This window comes from Brienomyrus brachyistius, chromosome 7, assembly GCF_023856365.1.
Source record: "Brienomyrus brachyistius isolate T26 chromosome 7, BBRACH_0.4, whole genome shotgun sequence".
Classification (NCBI taxonomy): Eukaryota; Metazoa; Chordata; class Actinopteri; order Osteoglossiformes; family Mormyridae; genus Brienomyrus; species Brienomyrus brachyistius.
The window spans coordinates 18,277,532-18,305,097 of NC_064539.1; the positions used below are offsets into that span (position 1 = coordinate 18,277,532).

A 27,566-nucleotide genomic window follows, 5' to 3' on the forward strand; every position below is an offset into this window, starting at 1 on the left:
GTTTTGAAAATATTTCGTCAGTCAACATTCCTTACGCTGTCATTAAAACATTGTTGTATTACAATTAAGAAGTAATGACGCTTAAGAAGTGATTTTTTTTTTGATGCATACAACGTCATTAATAATGGCAATATGTATTGTATGGCTGCCTGGTTTGTGGTTGCCGAGGCTTGCAAACAATTGACAGAAAAACAACAGTAATTGCTAAGGTCCTTCCGGAATCATCAGCATTTCTGCATATCTTATTTAAATAAATTCATTCGGTCTCGATTTTGGTTAAAATTTCCCTTAATGTGGTGATTCCTATGTTGTGTTACGTGGCATCAAAATTGTCAATACAACTCCACGTCATATTTAATAAAATAGCGTCTATAGGTATGATAAATATGCGCACGTGCTATAACATGAAGGGGGCCCCGGTTTAGCGATCCGTCTGCGCAAGGCAGGCGTCGCCCAATGAGAGGCGCTCGGCCGCCATCTTGGCGGAGCACATCCTGCGGACACGCTGCGTTTATTCCCCGGCCGAAGGGGCTTCGGCTGTCCGGCTGCAATCGGAGACAATCGGCTGTAAGCGGAGACGGCTGCGGGGCAGCTGTCAACCTCTGTTACCACCCAGACGCTAAATACAGCTGTTAGCGGGAGGCGAGTGTTTTTACGGTAATCTACCTGAATGACGGCTGCACGGCTGCTGTGAAAACTTAATGGGAAAAAAAGAAGAAAGAAAAAACAATAGCAAGATAGTATTTGGAGCTTAATGAAGAATGGAGCTGTTGTCATTTTTGAATTTGGACGAACTTGCCCTGGTCATGTCGCAGATGTCCATGTATCCGCTGTTTGAATCGGCACATTATATCGTGTCAGTCATGTCTCTAAAGGAACAGCCAGGTAAGCCACGTTAAAGTTATTATTAAACATACTTGTCAGGTTGTGGTCTTTGACTACCTATCATTCTTTTGTGTGAGTATTTTTTGCACATGCATGACAATTAAGAGAGATGATGATTATCTGACTAATGATAGTTATCTCAATTAATTTATGTTTCCCCAGGCGTATATGATATAATAGACTTCATATGGGACATTTGTTACATTTGTTAGTTAAACGACGAATCCACAGCTATGGCGTTAAATTAGTGCCAAATTAGTGCGCAGAGAGCAGAAAATCCATGCTCTCTACGCGCTCGCGATTGCACAGCACTCACTCGCTCGCTCACTCGGCGTTAAATTAGTGCCAAAAGTCGAACCACGAGCGTGTGTGCGCTCGATGCTGAAAACCCATCCCCTCTACGCGCTCGCGTCTGCATAGCACTCGCTCGCTCGACTGGAAGAATTTTGACACTTTGGAGGCGGGAACAGTGGCTAATGGCTCCGCTTCTTTGATTGTTTTTTTTTTAAATATTGACTACGATTGGCTATTTGCTTTGGTAGAAGATGAAGATAACTGACCAGTGGATGTGGGATTCACACTGTCATGATTACCTGGAGTTCCTTTGTCATCAGGAGCTGTATCTTCTGCAGGCCCTGTCTAATCACATTGAAGTACCTCCTGCTATCACCCTTGCTTTGCAAGAGCTCTTTGACCTTGTGAGGGCACATCTGGAACGTCCAGCACCATGTGTCACACAGGAAGTCACTGCCACCAAAGGACGACCCAAGATTTTGATTGAAGAACAACGTTTGAAAGAAATGCTCCATACTCAACTTCCTGGGCCTTGCATAGCCACACTGATGGGTGTTTCAAGAAGAACAATCTTAAGAAGAATGAAAGAGTATGAGCTCTGTGTTAGGGACACATATAATTCCATCAGTGTTGAGGAACTTGACAATTTGGTTTCTTCTGTCAAGAATGATCTACCAAATGCAGGCTACAGGATGGTCAGAGGGAGGCTGCAGTCAATGGGCTACAGGGTTCGGTGGAGAAGAGTTGCAGCCTCCATGCATAGGGTTGATTCCATGGACATCATATCAAGGTTGTCAAGTCTTGGCTGTGTTGTACGCAGAATGTACTCTGTACCAGGGCCCTTGTCTCTGGTACACGTGGACACAAATCACAAGTTGATCCAGTTTATATTAACATCAAATTTATTTGAAGTTTGTTCATCTTCAGCCCTGGGTGGATTGGTGTGAGGTGGTGGTGGGGCTTTGCAGAAGATTTCCTGCCGATCAACACTGGCAACTTATATCTATGTGTCATGGAGATCTCGGGACTCACAGATATTCAGAGACATGTGGATAGTTTACCAGTGTTTTTCAGCAGGAAATAGTTATTACTACAAATTGTCACCCCCCCCCCCCCACAGAAACTGGATCTGGCTATAGTGGGAAAATCTTTTTTTTATTATTTGTGAGAACTTGAAAGCCCTTAAATTGCTTTCAGCAAAGTAAACAAAACTTGGAAAAAATATATGTTCATTCACCAGCAGTTTCTAATCTGGGGTCTAAAGTGGTCAGGCTTGCTAGTGTATTTGGTTATTTGTCTATCCTAGCCTATTGCAGTGTATATTTCCTGTATATTTTGCATGTTACAATGTTGTTTGTTATGTCAGTGCTTAATAATATCATGTAGTCTTCATGAACTTTGTTTTAACCTGACTAGATGGCTTTCTTCATCTTGGCCAGGGACTGCATTTGAAAAGTAGCCACTTGAGTAAAATTGGCACATTTTCAGTAATGCCAGCAACAATACTGATAATGAACACCCCTCTAACTGACTCTCAGTTGGTTTAGAAAAAAGACTTTTAAGAGAAAAGAAAGCCTTCCATTGGTTTTGCATTTTTCTCTTTTTTGTTAGCTGTGCACAACATATCAGAAGAATACATTACAATTAAATTAGTTAAGAAATAACAGATTGCTTATATACAATATTAAGGTGATAACAACAACCCTCACTGTCTCTAGGTGCTGGTTCAGACAGGGCATTCTGCAGCAAGGACATCCTGGGACATGCTTTGATTTGCATTCTGCAAATCTCCCTATCACAACAGCCCACATAAGAGAATAACATTAGTGTATGATTCAGTAGGGCTACTGGAAAGTAGTTGGGCCAGATTTTCAAACCAAGATATTTAGCTGGGCCAGACATTCAGCGGCCCAGTAAGCAGCAGGTAATGGCATTTTAAACAAACACAAATCAAGGTACATTATTTTAAAAAGCTACAACTGAACAGAATCTGAAAGCAATATTTTTTCCACTTCTGAAATAAGAAAAACATTTTGGTCGTATCTGACCTAGACACACCTCAAAGTGCATAAAAAGAAAAAAAATGCCTATTAGATGTCAAACTGCCAGACATAAAGAAAAAGGGAAAAATCGGCTATAATCATCATCCGCTTATACTGTAGTGATCCATTTCACCCACACAGGCATGATCACCATAAGCGGTTTCCACATTATAGGTGACTATTCACTTTACCTCTGCTTTCTCCGACATCTTCCTGATTCTGCCGCCAACAAGGGGCTCATAGGGTGGAGACTGAGGGTGTTAAACAGACCAATCTTACTTTTGTCACTGAATGCAACAAATAATGTTGTATTTATCTGTCAAAAGTCCAGCACCAGGAAAAGCAACAGAGCGATGATAGAAACTGCAATAATAATGGAAGTGCGCCGCCCTACAGGGAAGGAGGAGTGATGGGAGTCCAGGTGGTGGCTAAGCGCACGTGGGGAGAGGCGTCATACTGTGAGGCTTTATGAACTTCCGATGGGGCAGTGCTGTCATACAGGGGGGAGCCTGAGAGGGGCACTGTGGCCGGGTGCGAGAGCCCTGGGTAATGAGTTGTAGAGCTGCGCAGGAACTGAGAGCCCAAGCTGTTGGACATTCCACTGGACTGGGAGACTGGGGTGAGCGAGGAGGAGCTCATTGACCACAAACTGGGATACTGGCTGTGTGTGAGCAATGGGGTGGAGATTAAGGAAAGACGTTAAATCAGCATGCAGTGTTGCCTGGAAACAACAACAAATATACTACAGTGTCACTGTACTAAAACAATATCAAAATAATGCCTATTTTTGATTCATTTTACTTGTAGAGTGCAAAGTACAAAGGAAAACAAAGAGTAACTATGGCGAAATAAATCAAAGCATGTCCCAGAATGCAGTGATGGGCCTGAATGGATCAGGACAGAAGAAGGCGAAAGACCTGTTAACGAGGTGAGACGATGCAGACACAGGCCAGGATGTGGGTATAGGCGAGAACAAGAGGGAAGACGGGGGCCCGAGACTCAGCATGGGGGCAGGTGGGGGAGGGGAGGCATGGGCTGACCTGGAGCTGCTCCCGGAGGTGCCACTATGACTCATGGGTAACATGCCGGAATGGGACGGCACCTGTAGGCTGGACCAGTTGTCATGGGACGGCAACATGGACAGACAGGTAGACGAGCTGTCTGAATAAGCAGCTGCAAGTATAACACAATAAATGAAGCAGGTATGTGGTGGGCAGTGTTACAGCGTCCTTAATATGGTCAGTACAGAAAAGGCATGTCATCATGTTATGTATATACTGCCTCCAGTTACTTAATGCCTAACTTTAATACATTGATTGATTTGTTCACTGCTGTAGCCTGTGTCAACTTTCCTTTCAGACAGATGTAAAGTCCTTTCTGTTTTTGTTCTGTGGAGTTTTTTTTAACAGCATATGGCTGAATTCTGTTAAACCTCGGACTGAAGAAAATTGTGTTAATTGAAAAAGAAATATCAAAAACTCAGTCTGCAGGAATGTTTTTCAGAAGATTTCTGTGGACTTTTCGAAATTTCACAAAATTCCATCGCTCGATTACATAAACACTGAGTGAGATTTCATTCCCATTACTGCAATGTATGAAGAGGATTATGACTTATTACTTTAGGTTATCGGACTGAGTGAGTTTTGGAAATTTGCTCTTTAATCGGTAACTGAAGCAGTGCTGTGAATGCAGAGGTTATATGCGTCGCATATCAACAGAACTGTATGTTTATGTCTTGTCTTAATTATTTTGATTAAATGTCTGACTATTTCCAATATGTGTGAACATACTTGGTCAAATAAAGCTGATTCTGATTCAGTCAGAGGGGAATCGTCGATGTGCTGTACTATCGTGGTGACCCACACAGAGAGCTTAGGACCATGATTTTAGTGTGCGCTTGTGTGAGGGGACAGACAGGGCGGCTGCTAACTGGGTGATGCACTCCTGTGGGTATAGGGGCTGGGATAGGGTGCGGAGTGGTTACTCCTCAAGGAGGAGTAACAGTCACAGCCGTGGGGGGAGGAGAGGGAGAGGGTGCTCCCAAACTGGGGGTGTGGGTTTGATGAAGAGCAGAGAAACCCTGAGCCTGGGATGAACCAGCTGCCTACTGAAACGAAAGCGGATAAAGACAGAAACTAGAACCTCAAACTAAACAACACAACAATATCAAGTTATATTCAATCATTAAACAGTTATATATTTAATCTAAACAACAGTAATAAATATCGTTCCGATTCAAAATATCATTTACAGGTGAATCTTATGACTTACATTGGGAAACAGGAAATGGGCCAAGCTGCAGGGCCAGTTCAAAGGCATAGTGCGAGGTGCCCAGAAAGGGGGCGCGGTCTGGGCGGAGTCAGCTAAAGAAGAAAAAGGCCTGACCTTTTTCTGGATGCTGTGGACTGTGTTTGTGTGTGAGCTGCAGCTGCATGTTCCTTACATTTTTTTATCAACACCAGCACCGTGAGGTTTGGCCTGGACTGGGTCCTGTCCTGCACGGTTGAAAGCATGTTGACTGATGGTCAGCCCGTGTTCTGTTGGATCCCACAGAAAGGAAATGGGAATCCCATTTGGATCGGATGCTGACAGTTGAAAAAAAACTCATGTCTGTGTGTAATGAAAGAATATCAATAAATGTTTCCGAAAGGGGATGACTCATTTGGTAATTATTTACGGCTTATGTTATGGCTGCCAATGTACAGTCTTTACTGAAGTCTGACTTCTTTCAGGTCACCTCTCTATGCAATGTGCAATACTTACATAGATGGTATATGTTTACCTGCTTGCACAGGTGGTTGATTAGGTAATTAGTGTAAGTGTGTGTGTGTGTGTGTGTGTGTGTGTGTCCAATCGCATGTATGTCCAAGGTCTATAGTAAATAATATACACTGATCAAGAGATGCCCGAAAGTGGATGAAAGAGGACATTAGTGGGTGTATCACTTAGTGTAACGGGTGCAGGAAAATGAGCAGGACTGCTAGCCATATAATGACCCACTGTCCTTATCTAGCTCTTAATACAGTATGCATACAGTGATGTATATACAATGGACAGCTACTATAAGCAGATAGCACAGTACAGGTGCTTAATCTGTATGCTATTTCCATCCATCCATCCATCCATTGTCCAAACCGCTTATCCTACTGGGTCGCGGGGGGTCCGGAGCCTATCCCGGAAGCAATGGGCACGAAGCAGGGAACAACCCAGGATGGGGGGCCAGCACATCGCAGGGCACACTCACACACCATTCACTCACACATGCACACCTACGGGCAATTTAGCAACTCCAATTAGCCTCAGCATGTTTTTGGACTGTGGGGGGAAACCGGAGTACCCGGAGGAAACCCCACGACGACATGAGGAGAACATGCAAACTCCACACACATGTGACCCAGGCGGAGACTCGAACCTGGGTCCCAGAGGTGTGAAGCAACAGTGCTAACCACTGCACCACCATGCCGCCCCCTGTATGCTATTTCATTGTATAAAAAGAAACTCACTGTACTGTACAATGAAGTATTTCACCACTGCTTCTTCCACAGCTCCCACTATTTGCTAGCACATGCATCTTTTGATTTCTTTGTGCAATCTGTGCTTTATTTTTTCCGTGAAATGTAAGTGCAGTATCGGTTCGTGCTCGGAATTGGCAGAATAGCCACATGTCCACAGGCTTTTGAACAAGACTTGAAAACCCTGGGGGCCTCAAGGTAGCAGTCTCTTCACTGTGACCCCCAAGCTCTTGCCTTTATGGAGAGCAAGATGGGGCAAATTATTAATCCTATGGGGCCTCAGCAGAATTACAAACCAGTATAAGGAAAATAGTTGTTAATTTTACATACTACCTTCTGCTGGCCTTATGAGAATATTCAGATTATCATTTTTCCCCATAATTGCAATTTTAACATTAAATTGATGATTTCCCACGGTCCTGTGGCGCTTTATATTGTAATTATTGATGAAAACTTTTTTGGAAAGTGAAATAATATTAAAATTGCTTTATTGCGTAAAAAAAAACTATTTTTGTTTAGTAAAATTATGTTTTTTCGCTCTTTATATTGCCGTCTTGTGGCAAAATTTAAATACTGCAGTTTGAAAACAATTAAATGATTTCTTCCCGAAATTGCAGTACCTACGTTTGACCACGAGATGGCAGCAAGAAAAGTTAAAAATTATTTTCCCACGGTCTACTAGCAGGTTGTGTTTTTTTTGCCCATTTTAGATGTTAATTCTTCATTAAAATAGTTTGACTTGGTCGAGTGTATTTTTAATACAAACAATTATCACACAAAGCTGCCAGTACACCGTGGGAAAATATTTTTTCTATTTTCTTGCTGCCATCTTGTGGTCAAAAATAGGTACTGCAATTTCGGGAAGAAATCATTCAATTGTTTTCAAACTGCAGTATTTAAATTTTGCCACAAGACGGCAGTATAAAGAGCGAAAAAACATAATTTTAATAAACAAAAATAGTTTTTTTACGCAATAAAGCAATTTTAATATTTTTTCACTTTCCACAAAAGTTTTCATCAATAATTACCATATAAAGCGCCACAGGACCGTGGGAAAATCATCAATTTAATGTTAAAATTGCAATTATGGGGAAAAATGATAATCTGAATATTCTCATAAGGCCAGCAGAAGGTAGTATGTAAAATTAACAACTATTTTCCTTGTACTGGTTTGTAATTCTGCTGAGGCCCCATAGGATTAATAATTTGCCCCATCTTGCTCTCCATAAAGGCAAGAGCTTGGGGGTCACAGTGAAGAGACTGCTACCTTGAGGCCCCCAGGGTTTTCAAGTCTTGTTCAAAAGCCTGTGGACATGTGGCTATTCTGCCAATTCCGAGCATGAACCGATACTGCACTTACATTTCACGAAAAAAATAAAGCACAGATTGCACTAAGAAATTAAAAGATGCATGTGCTAGCAAACAGTGGGAGCTGAGGAAGAAGCAGTGGTGAAATACTTTATTGTACAGTACAGTAAGTTTCTTTTTATACAATGAAATAGCATACAGGGGGCGGCATGGTGGTGCAGTGGTTAGCACTGTTGCTTCACACCTCTGGGACCCGGGTTCGAGTCTCCGCCTGGGCCACATGTGTGTGGAGTTTGCATGTTCTCCCCATGTCGTCGTGGGGTTTCCTCCAGGTACTCCGGTTTCCCCCCACAGTCCAAAAACATGCTGAGGCTAATTGGAGTTGCTAAATTGCCCGTAGGTGTGCATGTGTGAGTGAATGGTGTGTAAGTGTGCCCTGCGATGGGCTGGCCCCCCATCCTGGGTTATTCCCTGCCTCGTGCCCATTGCTTCCGGGATAGGCTCCGGACCCCCCGCGACCCAGTAGGATAAGCGGTTTGGAAAATGGATGGATGGATGGATGGAAATAGCATACAGATTAAGCACCTGTACTGTGCTATCTGCTTATAGTAGCTGTCCATTGTATATACATCACTGTATGCATACTGTATTAAGAGCTAGATAAGGACAGTGGGTCATTATATGGCTAGCAGTCCTGCTCATTTTCCTGCACCCGTTACACTAAGTGATACACCCACTAATGTCCTCTTTCATCCACTTTCGGGCATCTCTTGATCATTATTTACTATAGACCTTGGACATACATGCGATTGGACACACACACACACACACACACACACACACACACACACACACTTACACTAATTACCTAATCAACCACCTGTACAAGCAGGTAAACATTTACCATCTATGTAAGTATTGCACATTGCATAGAGAGGTGACCTGAAAGAAGTCAGACTTCAGTAAAGACTGTACATTGGCAGCCATAACATAAGCCGTAAATAATTACCAAATGAGTCATCCCCTTTCGGAAACATTTATTGATATTCTTTCATTACACACAGACATGAGTTTTTTTTCAACTGTCAGCATCTGTCAGCATCCGATCCAAATGGGATTCCCATTTCCTTTCTGTGGGATCCAACAGAACACGGGCTGGTTACTCCTCCTTGAGGAGTAACCGCTCCGCACCCTATCCCAGCCCCTATACCCACAGGAATGCATCACCCAGTGAGCAGCCGCCCTGCCTGTCCCCTCACACAAGCGCACACTGAAATCATGGTCCTAAGCTCTCTGTGTGGGTCACCACGATAGTACAGCACATCGACGATTACCCTCTGACTGAATCAGAATCAGCTTTATTTCTTCAGTCTGAGGTTTAACAGAATTCAGCCATATGCTGTTCAAAAAAAACTCCACAGAACAAAAACAGAAAGGACTTTACATCTGTCTGAAAGGAAAGTTGAGACAAATCAATCAATGTATTAAAGTTAGGCATTAAGTAACTGGATGCAGTATATACATAACATGATGACATGCCTTTTCTGTACTGACCATATTAAGGACGCTGTAACACTGCCCACCACATACCTGCTTGATTTATTGCGTTATACTTGCAGCTGCTTATTCAGACAGCTCGTCTACCTGTCTGTCTATGTTGCCGTCTCATGACAACTGGTCCAGCCTACGGGTGCCGTCCCATTCCGGCATGTTACCCATGAGTCATAGTGGCACCTCCGGGAGCAGCTCCAGGTCAGCCCATGCCTCCCCTCCCCCACCTGCCCCCATGCTGAGTCTCGGGCCCCCGTCTTCCCTCTTGTTCTCGCCTATACCCACATCCTCGCCTGTGTCTGCATCATCTCACCTCGTTAACAGGTCTTTCACCTTCTTCTGTCCTGATCCATTCAGGCCCATCACTGCATTCTGGGACATGCTTTGATTTATTTCGCCATAGTTACTCTTTGTTTTCCTTTGTACTTTGCACTCTACAAGTAAAATGAATCAAAAATAGGCATTATTTTAATATTGTTTTATTACAGTTACACTGTAGTATATTTGTTGTTGTTTCTAGGCAACACTGCATGCTGATTTAATGTCTTTTCTTAATCTCCACCCCATTGCTCACACACAGCCAGTATCCCAGTTTGTGGTCAATGAGCTCCTCCTCGCTCACTCCAGTCTCCCAGTCCAGTGGAATGTCCAACAGCTTGGGCTCTCAGTTCCTGCGCAGCTCTACAACTCATTACCCAGGGCTCTCGCATGCGGCCACATGCCCCTCTCAGGCTCCCCGCTGTATGACAGCACTGCCCCATCGGAAGTTCATGAAGCCTCACAGTACGACGCCTCTCCCCACGCACGCTTAGCCACCACCTGGACTCCCATCACTCCTCCTTCCCTGTAGGGCGGCGCACTTCCATTATTATTGCAGTTTCTATTGTTGCTCTGTTGCTTTTCCTGGTGCTGGACTTTTGACAGATAAATACAACATTATTTGTTGCATTCAGTGACAAAAGTAAGATTGGTCTGTTTAACACCCTCAGTCTCCACCCTATGAGCCCCTTGTTGGCGGCAGAATCAGGAAGATGTCGGAGAAAGCAGAGGTAAAGTGAATAGTCACCTCGACAATAATGTGGAAACCGCTTATGGTGATCATGCCTGTATGGGTGAAATGGATCACTACAGTATAAGCGGATGATGATTATGGCCGATTTTTCCCTTTTTCTTTATGTCTGGCAGTTTGACATCTAATAGGCATTTTTTTTTTCTTTTATGCACTTTGAGATGTGTCTAGGTCAGATACGACCAAAATATTTTCCTTATTTCAGAAGTGGAAATAAATATTGCTCTCAGATTCTGTTCAGTTGTAGCTTTTTAAAATAATGTACCTTGATCTGTGTTTGTTTAAAATGCCATTACCTGCTGCTTACTGGGCCGCTGAAAATGTCTGGCCCAGCTAAATTTCTTGGTTTGAAAATCTGGCCCAACTACGTTCCAGACCTGGACTAGCCCTACTGAATCATACACTAATGTTATTCTCTTATGTGGGCTGTTGTGATAGGGAGATTTGCAGGATGCAAATCAAAGTATGTCCCAGGATGTCCCTGCTGCAGAATGCCCTGTCTGAACCAGCACCTAGAGACAGTGAGGGTTGTTGTTATCACCTTAATATTGTATATAAGCAATCTGCTATTTCTTAACTAATTTAATTGTAATGTATTCTTCTGATATGTTGTGCACAGCTAACAAAAAAGAGAAAAATGCAAAACCAAAGGAAGGCTTTCTTTTCTCTTAAAAGTCTTTTTTTCTAAACCAACTAAGAGTCAGTTAGAGGGGTGTTCATTATCACTATTGTTGCTAGCATTTCTGAAAACGTGCCAATTTTAGTCAAGTGGCTACTTTTCAAATGCAGTCCCTGGCCAAGATGAAGAAAGCCATTAAGTCGGGTTAAAACAAAGTTCATGAAGACTACATGATATTATTAAGCACTGACATAACAAACAACATTTTAACATGCAAAATATACAGGAAATATACACTGCAATAGGCTAGGATACACAAATAACCAAATACACTAGCAAGCCTGACCACTTTAGACCCCAGATTAGAAACTGTTGGTGAATGAACATATATTTTTTCCAAGTTTTGTTTACCTTGCTGAAAGCAATTTAAGGGCTTTCAAGTTCTCACAAATAATAAAAAAAAGATTTTCCCACTATAGCCAGATCCAGTTTCTGTGGGGGGGGGGAGGGTGACAATTTGTAGTAATAACTATTTCCTGCTGAAAAACACTGGTAAACTATCCACACGTCTCTGAATATCTGTGAGTCCCGAGACCTCCATGACACATAGATATAAGCTGCCAGTGTTGATCGGCAGGAAATCTTCTGCAAAGCCCCACCACCACCTCACACCAATCCACCCAGGGCTGAAGATGAACAAACTTCAAATAAATTTGATGTTAATACAAACCGCATCAACTTGTGGTTTGTGTCCACGTGTAACAGAGACAAGGGCCCTGGTACAGAGTACATTCTGCGTACAGCACAGCCAAGACTTGACAACCTTGATATGATGTCCATGGAATCAACCCTATGCATGGAGGCTGCAACTCTTCTCCACCGAACCCTGTAGCCCATTGACTGCAGCCTCCTCTGACCATCCTGTAGCCTGCATTTTGGTAGATCATTCTTGACAGAAGAAACCAAATTGTCACGTTCCTCATCACTGATGGAATTATATGTGTCCCTAACACAGAGCTCATAATCTTTCATTCTTCTTAAGATTGTTCTTCTTGAAACACCCATCAGTGTGGCTATGCAAGGCACAGGAAGTTGAGTATGGAGCATTTCTTTCAAACGTTGTTCTTCAATCAAAATCTTGGGTCGTCCTTTGGTGGCAGTGACTTCCTGTGTGACACATGGGGCTGGACGTTCCAGATGTGCCCTCACAAGGTCAAAGAGCTCTTGCAAAGCAAGGGTGATAGCAGGAGGTACTTCAATGTGATTAGACAGGGCCTGCAGAAGATACAGCTCCTGATGACAAAGGAACTCCAGGTAATCCAAATTTAGTGGAGTCGCGCTGAATCCCATTTCTATTTTATGCAGAAGACTTTCGAGAAGGTGGTATCTGAGCTGTTCACAGAACAAATTATAGTTAATGAGGTGTCAAGATCTTGTCTCTCATCCACACACTAGGCCTACCATTCAAAAGTTTTAATTATGAAAATGAAATGTTTTTGTTTTGTGAGGTGCTTGTTCATGTATGATGATGTAGTGGCTGCTCTGTTTGATCGTGGTAAACCTTTTCACAAACAATATAAGTGAAGAAGTATGACATTAGATCTAAGGACCAGAGTCAAATAAAGTTAAATAAAATCCATCAAAAACACTTACTCAGTGGAGATTCCAATGTAGCAGGCAGACAATTTTATGGCTTTAATAATGAGTGTATTTAGCAGCTACAAGGACAAAAGATATTAAAAACCTCTCCATTCTAATGCTAATTTAATAAACATTAACAGATAGCACTTAAGGTGGTTTCGCCTATAGTCTGCTAACACTAACCCGAGAACTAATATCTGAGGAGCGCTCTTCCCAGGATTTGAATGTATTAAATTGGCTTTGTGATGTTGTATTAAGAAATGTTATTCACAATGCAATTTACCGTACATTGGCCCATTCTTTTATATACGGTAAGACGAAGCGGGAAATTCCCAAATTATGATAGCAGACTGTGAATAAATAATATTGCACGAGATACCAGCTATACCGCATTGAATTTCAAGCTCTGCTTTAATTAAGACACACACGATTCCAATCCTTAACGTGGAATATGAAAACAGAATCTCTGAAAGATGTGGACTCAGTGTAAGACTTACTTGCTCCGACATCATGACAGTGTGAATCCCACATCCACTGGTCAATTATCTTCATCTTCTACCAAAGCAAATAGCCAATCGTAGTCAATATTAAAAAAAAAACAAAGAAGCAGAGCCATTAGCCACTGTTCCCGCCTCCAAAGTGTCAAAATTCTTCCTGTCGAGCGAGCGAGTGCTGTGCAGACGCGAGCGCGTAGAGGGGATGGGTTTTCAGCTCGCGAGCGCACACACTCGCGTGGTTCGACTTTTGGCACTAATTTAACGCCGAGCGAGCGAGCGAGTGAGTGCTGTGCAATCGCGAGCATGTAGAGAGCATGGATTTTCTGCTCGCGAGCGCATGCGCGCGACTTTTGGCATTAATTTAACGCTATACACAGCACTGTATTTTAAAATCGCTACAAGTTTCTATTACTGCAGCTACAGCACAGTTAAAGTGTCATGTCAGCTAACGCATTTGCAGAAATGCTATGTTATTTAAAAGAGCTGCCAGTAAAACAGAACATTACTACAAACTAACTATTATTAAAATGGCCTGTATTAAAGTACACTGGTGCTTGTAATGGTTAAAATTGTTTTCACACGTAGGCCTACAGTTCAGAATTGTGTATTCTTTTCTACAAAATAAGTTCTGGTTATTAAAAAAAACACATGAGATCGACATAAATATAAATATATAACTATATAAATATAATATTTTCACCCCCCACGTCTCCACCCTCTGTTCTTACGCACCCCCTTCATCAAAGGCTATGCGCATGATGTCACAGCGGGATTATCAGATCCATGCACCTCTAATAAAATCCCTTTTTCCAGAGTTTTCTATCCATCCATCCATCCATCCATCCATCCATCCATCCTCCAAACCGCTTATCCTACTGGGTCGCGGGGGGTCCGGAGCCTATCCCGGAAGCAATGGGCACGAGGCAGGGAACAACCCAGGATGGGGGGCCAGCCCATCGCAGGGCACACTCACACACCATTCACTCACGCATGCACACCTACGGGCAATTTAGCAAGTCCAATTAGCCTCAGCATGTTTTTGGACTGAGGGGGGAAACCGGAGTACCCGGAGGAAACCCCACGACGACATGGGGAGAACATGCAAACTCCACACATGTGACCCAGGCGGATGCTCGAACCCGGGTCCCAGAGGTGTGAGGCAACAGTGCTAACCACTGCACCACCATGCCACCCCATACATTGCTAACCACTGCACCACCATGCCGCTCCCAGAGTTTTCTATATCTTCCTTATTACTTTTGTAGTACAAGCACATTATCACGGAACCAGGGGACATCCATGACCTAGATTGAAATTATTTTTCATTGTGAGTCAGCGTGGAGGACGAAACACTCAGCTGAAGTGTGACTGTCATCCGGATAATGATGGTGGCAGCAGGTGGATATTTACTGCACATGTGACCTTTCGCCGCAAACCGCTCATTCTCCTGCCGCTTACAGCAGCTCCGCTGAAAGCTATTTTAGAGACACCACAATAGCCTGCATTGTTTGTTGATCATTGTGTGGCTCTTTCAAGTTAACATTGTATCCAATATTCTGTTACATTATGGCTGTTCTAAGACAGTCAATGGGAGCTTTGCTTTTTTGCTCTTGGCAAAGAAAGATATGGAGAACGATAGATAAATGCTTTATTATGTGATATACGCTCAAATAGTAGCGCTTTTCCTAAATTATTTTACAACTGTAGTACAGCATTATTAGGTTGTAATATTTTCTTTACAAAACTTGGTTCCGTTGAACTAAATTGTACTCCGTTCCTTGGTAATGCACAAGTTAAACTGTATATAGCAGCTATATTTATTTTATATTTAATATATTTTACAGTATCTTTTTTTTAAATAAATCCAGTAGGTTTCTTTCTGTTTATGTGTTTTCTGTATTTTGATTTGTTTATAATAATGTATGTAATGTTGATGATGATGATGGAAATAATCACACAGCCTTTGGAGATATTCTGCAAATGAATATATTACTGCAGGAGTTCAACATAAGAGCCTTGCATTGGTAGCCTTCAACTTTGAATCTTCCACTACAAGCTTCTACCTCACAGTCCCACTAAAAGTAATTTCACACAAAATCCTCCCATTTTAGTGAAGTTTAATAGACCGTGATATGTTAATCCAAGAGTGCACATTAAATACATAATTGAAGGTATTACAGTCTACTGAGGAGAGTAATGGACTAAATCTTAATTTTAGCCCATTCTTTACTGCTGCAGTATGGTGTGATCCATTTGTTTTTGTTTCCTGGTGTGTAATTAGATACACAGTGTTTATATATATATATATATATATATATATTTAGAACATTGTAAATCTCTCATTTGTTAAGGTAGATAGTGACTCAGCACTTGTTTCAGGTCTAAAATATATACAGATAACTAAATGTATACATTCATGAATGCACAGTGAATCACCTGAAGCACGCCTTATAGTTAATCTCCATCCATCCATCCATCCATCCATCCATTTTCCAAACCGCTTATCCTACTGGGTCGCGGGGGGTCCGGAGCCTATCCTGGAAGCAATGGGCACGAGGCAGGGAACAACCCAGGATATGGGGCCAGCCCATCGCAGGGCACACTCACACACCATTCACTCACACATGCACACCTACGGGCAATTTAGCAACTCCAATTAGCCTCAGCATGCTTTGGACTGTGGGGGGAAACCGGAGTACCCGGAGGAAACCTATAGTTTAATAAAAAATATAAACCAAGATATGAGAATAAGCACTGCTACTCAGCAATAATTGACTTTAGATCGCAAACATCTCCAACAAAGGCAGATGGCCACAAACGTCTTGTATGTTTCGGCGTCTGTTTTCCCAGAAACCTTTGCATTTTATGACTAGTGCTTCTGGTCACATGCCAAGTGGTCACATGACTTGGCAGTATTGATTTTGCTCTTCCGCCAGACCGGTTGCCATCAGGGATCTCCATCTGTAGAAGTGCAGACCAGCCTGGAGCCTCAGTGTGACTGCAGGCTTTCATTTATCCGGGTCCCTCTGGCTTCTGCAGGTGGATGCTGTTGGGAATGAATGGATAATGTAATGGAGTACAGTGTCCATTTTTACCATATATTGTTTTAAGGTCAACATTTATTGACTCTTATGCTTATAAAGGTGAAGATACATAGGGCAACTTTTTGAACAATGTTGTCAGGCAACAGCCAACCAGGTGAGACAAAGGGCAACTCATCTGGAACTGGATGATTGCAAAAAGTTGCCCACTGTCAATTTTCAAGTTGACATTTTTGTTGCCCAACATCATTGGGAATGTGTCTGAGCAACATTTGTCAGCAAGTTGCCCTGTGTACCGACACCCTAAGAGCTGCCTGATCTGTGTCTGTGTTTCTTTGTTCAAGCCTGTAAATTCAAATATTTACTTGTTATTTCTGATGTTCCCTGGTGTCCCAAAATTTTCTTTCCGCGAGTCAGTAAGGTTTGCTTTATTTCTTCAGTAGTGTCATAGCCTATTTTGGATACATGTTCAGCTGCAAAGTTACCCTCCGTCTTTTTTTTCCAAGATTATTTACTGTCATTATAATGAAACCTCAGAAAGAGAAAATAATTGTTAGTGACCGATATGCCGTATCTCAAAATGAACAGTGCAATTGGCCGCCAGCTGTGTAAAGATAACACCAGTGAAAGATGAAGATAAGCTTATGATTATTTTGCTCAATAAAAATTAATTTGCCATTGTGTTTAAATATATGAAGACAGGAGACACAGTTGAAGTATAGCATAAACAATATACATTTTTGCTGCACTTTAATAAAGTTTCACCGGAAATAACTCAGAAATGCTAATGATCTGTGAGAATACAGACTGAATGTGTGCATATGTACATATATGTTTGCAAACATGTACTTTTATTTTGCCTATTTTGTATGTGTACTTTGAATCCTGAAAACTGTTTGACAATATTTTAAATGTATCGGATAACTTTAGTTTGCTTGTAAAAGTGCTGTAGCCTTTACAGTTAATTGTGAGTAACGTATGTGTACCTAACATCATGTGCCTTAGTATCAGTATAGTGGTAAATTGTTTTATATGTTCATTCCTTTAATACACTGCAGTAGACATGTATTGAGTACTGCTTTACTTTCAGTAATACTGTATACTGATACTGTTAGGGTACTGGACAGGATATGATACTGGATACAGTTGTAATAAAAAAAGGATGCGGAACTAGGATTCTTGTATGAATGACTTCTAAAATGTGATTTGATCTTCATCTAGATCAGAATATGTATGAAATAATTCAGCACGCATTATTCAACAAACCAAAGCAAAACATTTTATGTTGCCATATTTGGAATTAAGAGATTTCGCAGGGCAAAGAGTTGTTGGAGCTCGTAAGATTATGAAAAGGTTACAACAGAACTGGCAAAGATTCAGGTCTCCGTCAGTCCACAGTCAGGCAAATAGTTTACAAAAGGAAGAAGTTCAGGAGTGCTGCTACTCTTCCTGGAAGTGGGTGTGCGAGGAAGATCAGTGCGAGTGCATGCAGTGGAAATCTCAAGTAAGTGACAAAACACAAGACAGTGACAGCTAATCTGCTGCTATGTCTTATACTTGATGACATGTTTCTTTATGGGTCTTTCGTAAGACAACACTGAAGAGTAGAGTTTGTGGGAGGTTACCACCAAGGAAAGATGATGTTCTCAAAAAAAAATACAGAATATTCTCATGACCTCAATCCCACTGAAATGTTGTGACATGACCTGAAGCAGGCCATTGAAGCATGACTTCCCAAAAATATACAAGAACTGAAATAGTTTTGTGTAGAGTAAAGGGCCACAATACTTCCTAAACAGCCCACGGGTTTGAGTGGCAGCTACAGAACACATTTGGTTGAGCTTATTACCAGTGAAGTTCCACTAGTTACTAAATATAAGGGTTGATATTCTTTTTCCATCAGTGGTCTTGGTTGTTTAATCACTTCATTCAGCAACGTGTGAAATGGCAGGTGTAGTATTGTTTATTAAGCAAGGCTGCATTATTATGACTTAAATGAAGATCACCTTACTTTTTAGGAACATTCAGAAATCTAGCTACTTCCACAAACTTTTTCTCTTATACCAAGAGCTGTTTCCTAGTCATTATATTCACGGGTTTGTCTGTAAACAAATGAACTGAAGTGCTTTGTTAAAAAGAGTGAATGGATTTCAATATTACGACTAATTTAACACATCTCTGATTATTAATACATTGCTTTTAACAATATTTCAGGTTATTCCATCTGCTAGACAGGTATGTTATATGTTCTCCCACTCACTCCCTCCTGTACAATGTTTTCATTATCACTGATTCTTTTACAGAATATAGCTTTTGTCCATTGTCAGATGCATGCTTTATGCAAGTGTTTGTGGCACTGAGAAGTTTATTTCAAACTTCTCCTGTCATCACAGAGTTTAGTTTAAAAAAGCTTCAATAAATTCAGTATCTTTGACATATACTTGGATATTGGACATGGACTTGATTCGCAAGTCACAGCACGTTTTTATTATTGCTTTAAATGGTTTTAAATAGGTAAAACGGCGTGATGCAGAATTTGCGTATTCATTCATTATTTTTTCTTTTCGGATTGGTGGTTCTGTGGCAGTGTCCATCCGCAGTGTCTACTGCAGCTATACTGTGTTTGATGTCGTTAATGTTACTGTGTTGCCTGATCTGTTTATCGTACAAATGTGGATCGTAACAGAAAATGGCAAAGAAAACAGAAAGTGGTACGTTATTTTATGCAGCTGGAATACAAAATTCATGATGGAATATTGAGTATTATGGGAATCACAACTGAGAGATATATATAATGAGTGTTATAAAATGGATCCTTTCTTGAATTGCATGTTGACGTGCTTTTATTCTTTTTTATCGTCTCAGTGATTGTACAATAATAATTCCTTTCAGAAGTTTAATTTTTTTATTTGAAATTGTCAAGCACCAATTTTTGTTCAGCGGGTGAATTTTAGATATAAATCTAGATGGATCTTACTGCCTTGGATTTTCATCTTGTTTTTGTAGAGCTTTGATTTGGTGATGGAAAAATAAGGCTTTGAAACACTGTGGGTGGGGCTTTTACTAATATCATTATATTAATTAAATTCAATTATGCTATTTAAATAATTTCCCTACTTGTTGGTGGCAATTGGCAAAGCAAATCCGACCGAGAGAGCTTTTATAACCTAATTTCTGTATTATACTAGTAACTTAGGGGTAAAGTAATGTAGGTATGGAGAAGGCAGTGTGGCAGCTGTATACTGACACATTGCCTTAATGCAAAGTGGCAGAGGACACGATTCAGGTTAAGTATTCTATTGTGGCTTGTTCTCTGGAAATAACACAGTCTCTTATGTATTGGCAAAATCAGGCCCTGTGTCTGTGTGTGACAGAAACTCATGCGACCCGAACGCTATAGGAGAGCAGACGGCAACATATGTGAGGGCGACGTATGTGATTTCCAGGCACTTTAGGTTTAGAAGAAAAAAATCTCTTTTGTGTTTGCTAATGTATTTCCGGGCATTTTCACTGAAAAATAATTTCAGCCATGGGACTACTTTAGGTTGTGGTTAGCTGTTTTACACTATAGTAAATGAATCCAGGCTATAGAAGTATTTCCTTTTCAGCTAGACACACATACATAATCATTAACTCAATATATTATTAACTGTGTGATAGAAAATGATGCATAATTAGAAAATTTGATATAATCAATGGCCGTTAGTAGTACTGTAAGTATACAATAAATGAAAGCAGGAAGAAGCGATGGGCTTTCTGTGTGCTTGCAGTAAACCAAAGCTGCGCTCTCATGCTGTCATTCTGAGCTGGACCTCTGTATTCACATTCTTTAAGAACATTACTTTTTCCCCCATCTTTTTTTGTTCTTTTTGTTTATGCTTCTCTGTAGAAAAATAATAGTTTACATTTCTTGGAAAAATAGAATTGATTACATTATTTGTAGACCTAAACATGCATTTACTCAGCATTTGTGTGTAATTTGTGCCACTAAACATTTACTTCATTCTTATTAGGCAGCTTAAGGCTAATTTTTCTGTCTGCTTTTTAATATCCACTACAAATTAACAAATAACTTTTAACATTTCTGGAAGCATTAACCTTGAAACTCTGGTTTACTCAGTAATTACTAAACTTATTTGTATTAATTGGCCGTTTGATTGTGTACTGGATGAATGATGGATGTATTGATTGTATTAAGATTAAATAAAATATGACACCTGGAAGCTACTTACTATAACTTACTATACTTGTTGAGTATGTCGGCATCACTTATACTCATCTGCCTATATCCGCTATGCGAGCCAGTGCTGAATTGCCTGTTCATGCACTGGATGATGGGTGTTATGGAAGCTGATTGAGATAGCGATGCTCATGACTGACACAGCGGCCGCTCGCTTGCAGGGGCAGTGGAGGTGGCATGTCGCAGCCCCGTTGCATGTTGGTTCAGCTCCATGCTCTACTGCTTCGGAGGGGCCATTCTCTCTGCAGTGCTGCTCGCAGAACCACCTGTAGAACCATTTTCCGACAACAGCCATGTGTTGGTGGCCTCCCTGATCTGGTACTCTGCTTCATCTCTATTTATTGTGATCAGTTTGCATTACAGAATTCAAATAGGACACTTTACTGTTGGGGCAGAATTATTTAGTAGCCAAGCAAAGATTTTGTGCTTAACAATAATGTGAGAGAACAGCTCTCTCATAATGAAAGGATGTCTAACTCCAGCACAGAGAAACGTTAATCCTCTAGCTTGGCAAAATACAAGGTAGCTGTTGTATTCTTTACATTTAGAGAAGAGAACCTATTTACGTATTTCCTAAGGTAAAATAATAAGGTTTCTGTATATGTTCCTGTTTCCATTTAGTTAATGAATTTAATGATATTATATCTGTACTGTCATGCTGGTTATCACGGTTCTATTATGGTCGTGCTTCTGATTGTAATAGCTGAATTGAGCTGTTTTAGTTGTCAACGTGAATTTCAGGCCCTTCAAATGTAAATTTTAGGAGAATGTTTATGAAATGGCACTACCTACTGATACAGTCTTAAAAGATTATAGTAGTACTATTATATTTAAAATTTAATCCATTTATTCTTGTATGTAAAAGGCCCCATTATCCGTCATTCATCTATTTCATTTTGGTTTTTCAGGTACTTGATGTTCTACTGCCCCCAGGATCTAGTCTACAGCTGTGCTTCCCTCCTACCTGTGCGATTAGTTTTGTCCGGGATGAAGGAGGTCACTCGTACATGGAAGGTTCTGGGAGGGGTTGTACAAGCCCAGAAAAAGTATCAGAATAGCTTGCTAGTAATGATTGCTGTTGGCTGGGCCAAAGGTATGGATACTACAGTGTACTACATTATTGCTATATGTATAACGGTGTACTACATTATTAGTATACGTACAACGGTTTACTACATTATTGGTATATGTACAACGGTGTACTACATTATTGGTATATGTACGACGATGTACTACATTATTGGTATATGTACAATGGTGTACTACATTATTGGTATATGTACGACGATGTACTACATTATTGGTATATGTACAATGGTGTTATAGATTATTGGTATGTGTACTGCAGTACACTACGTTGCTGTTCTCTGATATGGAACAGTGCTTCAGTGCCGTATGACACCAGTCAGGTGGCATTCAAATAGTTATTTGGAGTATTATTGAAGCACCTTTGATCGTATGGAGATATGAAGTATTATGAAGACTTTTTATTATCATTGATGATCTAGCAGGAAAAAATGTTATTTTGAATAAAGAAAGCTATTACATATACGTTTAAAGAAAGTTAATTTAGTTTTAAGTCTGAAAATGAAATTGAAATAAATAAAAAAAAAGCAGTCTTATGAACCCATATTTCATACTCTTACATTGGGTTTTAAAATTAATTTTGAGAATGATCCTTGCCTGCACAAGTCTCAATGTGGGCAGTGAACAAACACAGGTAGCAGGTGAGATGTAGGTGACGTTTTGACTGTGAAGACCCCATCTATGCTGTCTTCTTCCATTTCCAGGGTCAGGCCATGGGCTGATCAGTAACTTTGAGCAGTTGGTTCGTGGAGTATGGAGGCCCGAGACCAATGAGCTTCTCAAAATGTCATAGTGAGTCAGTTATAAAAACAAACATATAACCTGAAACACAAGCGACTGATTTTCAATAAAAAGATGTTCAGTAATTCTCTATATTTTATCAGTACCTATAAAGTTAGCTAACTTATGCATTATTTACATTTACATCTATTTAGATTTGTTCATTTAACAAACACTTTTGTCCAAATGATGGTATAAGTGAGGCAAATAGAACATGAATTAAAAAAAAAACAATTTACCATTTCTGTACCATTATTCTGTTTTTTCTTGTCAAAATTCAAAAATAAAATTTTACAATAACACAGTATTTGGATACTAATTTGGATTACTGAGATTGTACATCTCCTTTAGATTACTATGTATTTATGCATATTACTTGAATATTTACACATTTTACATAATGGTACAGTACTTGTATAGATCTTAATTCATAATGAAGTACAATGAAGTAATTCATTATATATTATATCAACTGTATTATGTAGGGATGTCCTGATCCACTTTTTTGGTCTCCAATCCAATCCAATCCAATCCAATATTTTTATCTGCTGATTCAGATTGAATCTTTCAATTAATATTTGAGTATACATACACGTACATTCTTCATCTGAGTACGCTTCACAGTATTCATTTTATAATGTTTCTGCAAGTGCCTAACTAGATGTGCTGTATTTACAAAGCTCAGTTACTGCCTCTTCTTGAAAGGATGGCATTGCAAGCATTTCTTATTTGAGTTTCCAATTCGAAGAATTTCCACACGGCCGATGTTGCAATGGTTTGTAGTTTCAAGCCACAGATATACTGTAGCGTGTGACGGAACTTTACAATCCGTGAAGCTGACGTAAACTATGCGGACGTGGGAAATGAAACAGATCGGGCTTACGATCGGGCTGCTGTAATCGATACCGAACAATAAAAAATTCCAGCCCTGATTCCAATCCTTTATATTTGCTCTGGACGTCAGTTGCATTATGATCTCGTGAGGGGAATGCATTCACCAGTGATTTAAAAAACACACATATAGAGATATTTTTGGCTACAGTACATAACGATTTCTGTGGTACTAATCAAACATGATTAGATGCGTTTTCCTCTGTTATTTGTCTTTCTTGAGAAGGTAACTGAATGGTAATTGAAAATATAGCTGAATATATTTGATTCTTGCGAAGGCAAGGCTGACCTCTGTGTTTTTGCGTCTGCAGTGCCACTAAGGTCACCTTGATAGGAGCAGTCGTCTTCACACTGCAGCAGAGTCACATCCTCCCAGTGCAAAAGCATCAGCTGATGTTTCTCTATACTCTCTTCCTAGTCATCAACAAGGTCAGTCACCTCTGCCCATGTGCGAGGTTCACGGCTCTGCCACAGACACATACTCTACAGCTCTCTATATTTCCTGTTGCATTTAGACTCTGTTCAAATACTGTAGTGATCTAACAGGTCCATGTTCATGTAGGTATATATAATTTTTAAAATAAACGCAAGGTCAGAAAATTATTCTCAGTGAAACACTTTTTAGTAAATATCTGCAATTTTAAATGTTAAGATGATAGCTTCTTTGTATTGATGTTTGCTGTGAGTTATACCTGCTCTTTAGCTGGCATGTTGAAATATATTTTGAAAGTAAAGGTTGGGCCTTCAACTGAACTAAAAGGTTATAGCGATATTTGATTTTACAGTTTTATAGCTGATGTTCCAAATTTATTATCAGTCTGCCATCCATCCATCCATCCATCCATCGTAGGCGACACAGGGCTGCTAACCTAACTGCACTGGCATCCCAGTCATATCTCCACAAAGCAGACTGTAGAACCATATGTTTGATTAAGATTTTAAGCATTGCGACATTTATATTTTCCAAAAACATATCTTCAGCAGGAAAGCAGAGAAAAACATTCACATCATCCATCACCTCTGGAACATATATAAAAACAGAAAGCTAACCGTTTCTATTTAATAGAAAGATATAAGTATGAATAACTTTTTGATGGTTCTTAAGTAGTGCCAAATAAAACGGTACACAGCAAGTCAACGATCTGACTTAGTTTATTATATGTCTAAGATAGAACTATTATAATAACTATCAATTCAATTCAATTTAGATGTATTTACAGTATATAGCGCATTTTCCCTGGCCAAAGCCCCCAGTGAGCAAGCCAGTGGTGACAGTGGCAAGAAAAATTGCCCCAGAAGGAAGAAACCATTGGGAGGAACCAGCCTCAAAGGGGGAGCCCATCCTCTTAGGGCTGGCAAAGGATTTCTGGGATTTTGTTTCCAGTAACTTCTAAATATCTGCATTTGCAACAAAAATATATCCAGTAATAAATACTATCTTGCCCATTTTATGTGTGTGGCGCCTGGTTTCCCACTTCTGCTGGCTGGGTTCCCACATATCTGTACTTGTTAAATGATGGATAAATAGCCGTAATTGATCCTGTCGCAAAACCTTCTTGTTTGAGCGCCTATTGCTCCTGCATATTGCCTCCATAGTCACCGCTGAGAAACAAGCATAAACATGGACAAGCAGGCAGACACACGCAGAGGCACAAGACCGGAGATGAATCTCGCGCCTTTCACACCGGGCCACTGATATATTTGCAGCATATACCAAGGATGCTGTCACAGTGAAAAGTCTTTCTTCATTATGTGTGATTTACTTGGTCTGAGTTTCTTCCCCTCGTACCTTTCACTAGGTGAGGATGATGCTGACTGCCCCGGCTTCCCCGTTCGCCCCCGTGGAGACGGCCATTTATCGTGTGCTCTTCGGGACGGAGTCGACACATCCCCCCTCTGCAAATGAGGCCGGTGTGTCTGTCACGTCGCCCTCGGAGACCTGTGCTGCAGCCGCGGAAGCCATCAAACCTGCCACTCTGAGGCACAATGACTCTGTGTGCTGCGACGCGGAACAAAACGCAGCCCCTTCTGCGGAAGCGGCCGTAGCGCATTCACTGCAGCCGGCGGCCGGGGATGTTCAGCAGACAGCTGCAGGGTGGATAAAGACTGATTAATGAACACCCTCCGCAACTTTTTCCACGTTCTCCTTAATGCAAGCTGAATGTAGCATGATTCATTATATGAGAGGTATATTTTCATATTTATTGAGGTTGATGGTCATTTTCTAAACACTGGTTTTCAGGTGCAGAACTGGGAATGTCTTGTGTGGCAGGTTTTTATCTGTTAATCTAGTTATTTAATGACAGAATTTTACATTTTAAAATACTACATTTGTCTTTGCATTTGTTATATGTAATAGAAAAAGACGTTTCATTTTTATTTTCGCTCCTGGTTGATTGTACTCATACTAGCTCATTTTTAATGGGTACTTAGAATCATTATGTTACACTTTCATTTTGCTTCACTAGAGATGGGTGAAATGTTTTATTAATTTATCGTGACCAATGAATGTGGAAGCATTTTGTGCTCTCTGTATTAAATATTTCCAAAAAAGTACTACATCCATCCATCCATCCATCCATCCATTTTCCAAACCGCTTATCCTACCGGGTCGCTGGGGGTCCGGAGCCTATCCCGGAAGCAATGGGCACGAAGCAGGGAACAACCCAGGATGGGGGGTCAGCCCATCGCAGGGCACACTCACACACCATTCACTCACACACGCCTCAGCATGTTTTTGGACTGTGGGGGGAAACCGGAGTACCTGGAGGAAACCCCACGACGACATGGGGAGAACATGCAAACTCCGCACACATGTGACCCAGGCGGAGACTCGAACCCGGGTCCCAGAGGTGTGAGGCAACAGTGCTAACCACTGCACCACCATGCCGCCCCAAAAGTACTACATAGCTGCGGAAATATTTAATTTCGTAATGCGCAAGGGTTGAATGGGGATTTTCCGGTCTGTGTGCAAATGAATGTCTATTGAATTCCTTCCTGTTATATTAGGAAAAGTGAAAACTGCAGGTAGGGATTTTAGAAGTTCAGCACTACCCTGCACATCAGTCATATCAACAAAGAACAAACAATTTCCTCCTTGCTTTCGGTATCTAGCCAACAATTACACAAAATATCACGAGTAGTGAACTCCAATCAGGTGTTAAGAACTTGACATGAATGCGAACATGGTGGCATATAAATGTTGAATATAAATGTTGCTTCCACAAATTACCCACTACTCATTGATATTTAGCATGTAATATTACTCATTCGTGGTTTTAAATGTAGCTAGGAGGCTACAAAAGACAGCATGGTATCAGAGGGAGGACCTGGCACATGTCACACCTCCAAGGCTGGGGGGGCATGCAGTCTATATAAGAACATGAGAAATTTACAAATGAGAGGAGGCCATTTGGCCCATAAGCTCGTTCGGGGAGAACTTAACTAATAGCTCAGAGTTGTTAAAATTTTATCTAGCTCTGATTTAAAGGAAGCCAGGGTTTTATCTTGCGCTACACTAGCAGGAGGACTATTCCATATTCTAACCACACGCTGTGTAAAGAAGTGCTTCCTTAAATAAAATTGTGATTATAAACCTGTTATTTTGATGTTGTTGGGACCATTTTCCCCACAAGAATAACTTCAATTTTACAAAAATCTGTGATTGCAATCAAAAAACAGAAAAAGCCAAAAGTCCTGTATTTTGTTTGGTTACTTGTAATTAAGGTTAGGGGTGGGGGGGTAAAGGTCGTCATAGGGGTATGGTTAGGGTTATCTCAAATATCATTTCCTGGAGGAAAAAACATTGCTACAGTATAATTAATGCGTTTCCCTCTATCCATTTTCTGTAACTACTTAACTTGTCCTATTCAAGGTCACAGGGGGTCCAGAACCTATTGTGGAGGCTATGAGTGCAAGACAGGGAAGAACCCAGGATGGGGGGCCAGCCCATCGCAGGGCGCATTCACACACCATTCACTCACAGACACACCTATGGGCAAGTTTGTCTCCAATTAACCCTAGTATGTTTTTGGACTGTAGGGGGAGCCAGAGCACCTGAAGGAAACCCCACCACGATATGGGGAGAACATGCGACCTACACACGTGGAG

General features: G+C 40.9%; 1 protein-coding gene across 2 annotated transcripts; it reads left to right on the forward strand.

Annotated features, from left to right (window-relative positions):
• The first annotated feature begins 471 nt into the window (after nucleotides 1-471).
• Nucleotides 472-26,012, forward strand: tmem38b (transmembrane protein 38B). 2 transcript variants are annotated; one of them, XM_049021220.1, is made up of 7 exons: nucleotides 798-885; nucleotides 18,674-18,694; nucleotides 20,861-21,017; nucleotides 21,608-21,792; nucleotides 22,490-22,577; nucleotides 23,768-23,885; nucleotides 25,256-26,012. In XM_049021220.1, exons 3-7 carry the CDS (start codon nucleotides 20,911-20,913, stop codon nucleotides 25,568-25,570), a joined length of 813 nt encoding a protein of 270 aa, XP_048877177.1. In that variant the 5' UTR covers nucleotides 798-885; nucleotides 18,674-18,694; nucleotides 20,861-20,910; the 3' UTR covers nucleotides 25,571-26,012. The 2 variants fall into 2 exon arrangements, with proteins under 2 accessions (XP_048877176.1, XP_048877177.1); XM_049021219.1 differs by lacking the exon at nucleotides 18,674-18,694 and having other exon boundaries at nucleotides 472-885.
• Nucleotides 26,013-27,566: the final 1,554 nt, after the last annotated feature.

What these genes read in the sequence shown, in the direction of transcription:
- tmem38b (XM_049021219.1), top strand. Translation starts at nt 762, where the DNA reads ATGGAGCTGTTGTCATTTTTGAATTTGGACGAACTTGCCCTGGTCATG. An exon ending in TGCTGTTGGCTGGGCCAAAG is followed by an intron (nt 21,793 to 22,489) that starts GTATGGATACTA and finishes TTCCATTTCCAG; the next exon opens with GGTCAGGCCATGGGCTGATC. An exon ending in TCTTCCTAGTCATCAACAAG is followed by an intron (nt 23,886 to 25,255) that starts GTCAGTCACCTC and finishes ACCTTTCACTAG; the next exon opens with GTGAGGATGATGCTGACTGC.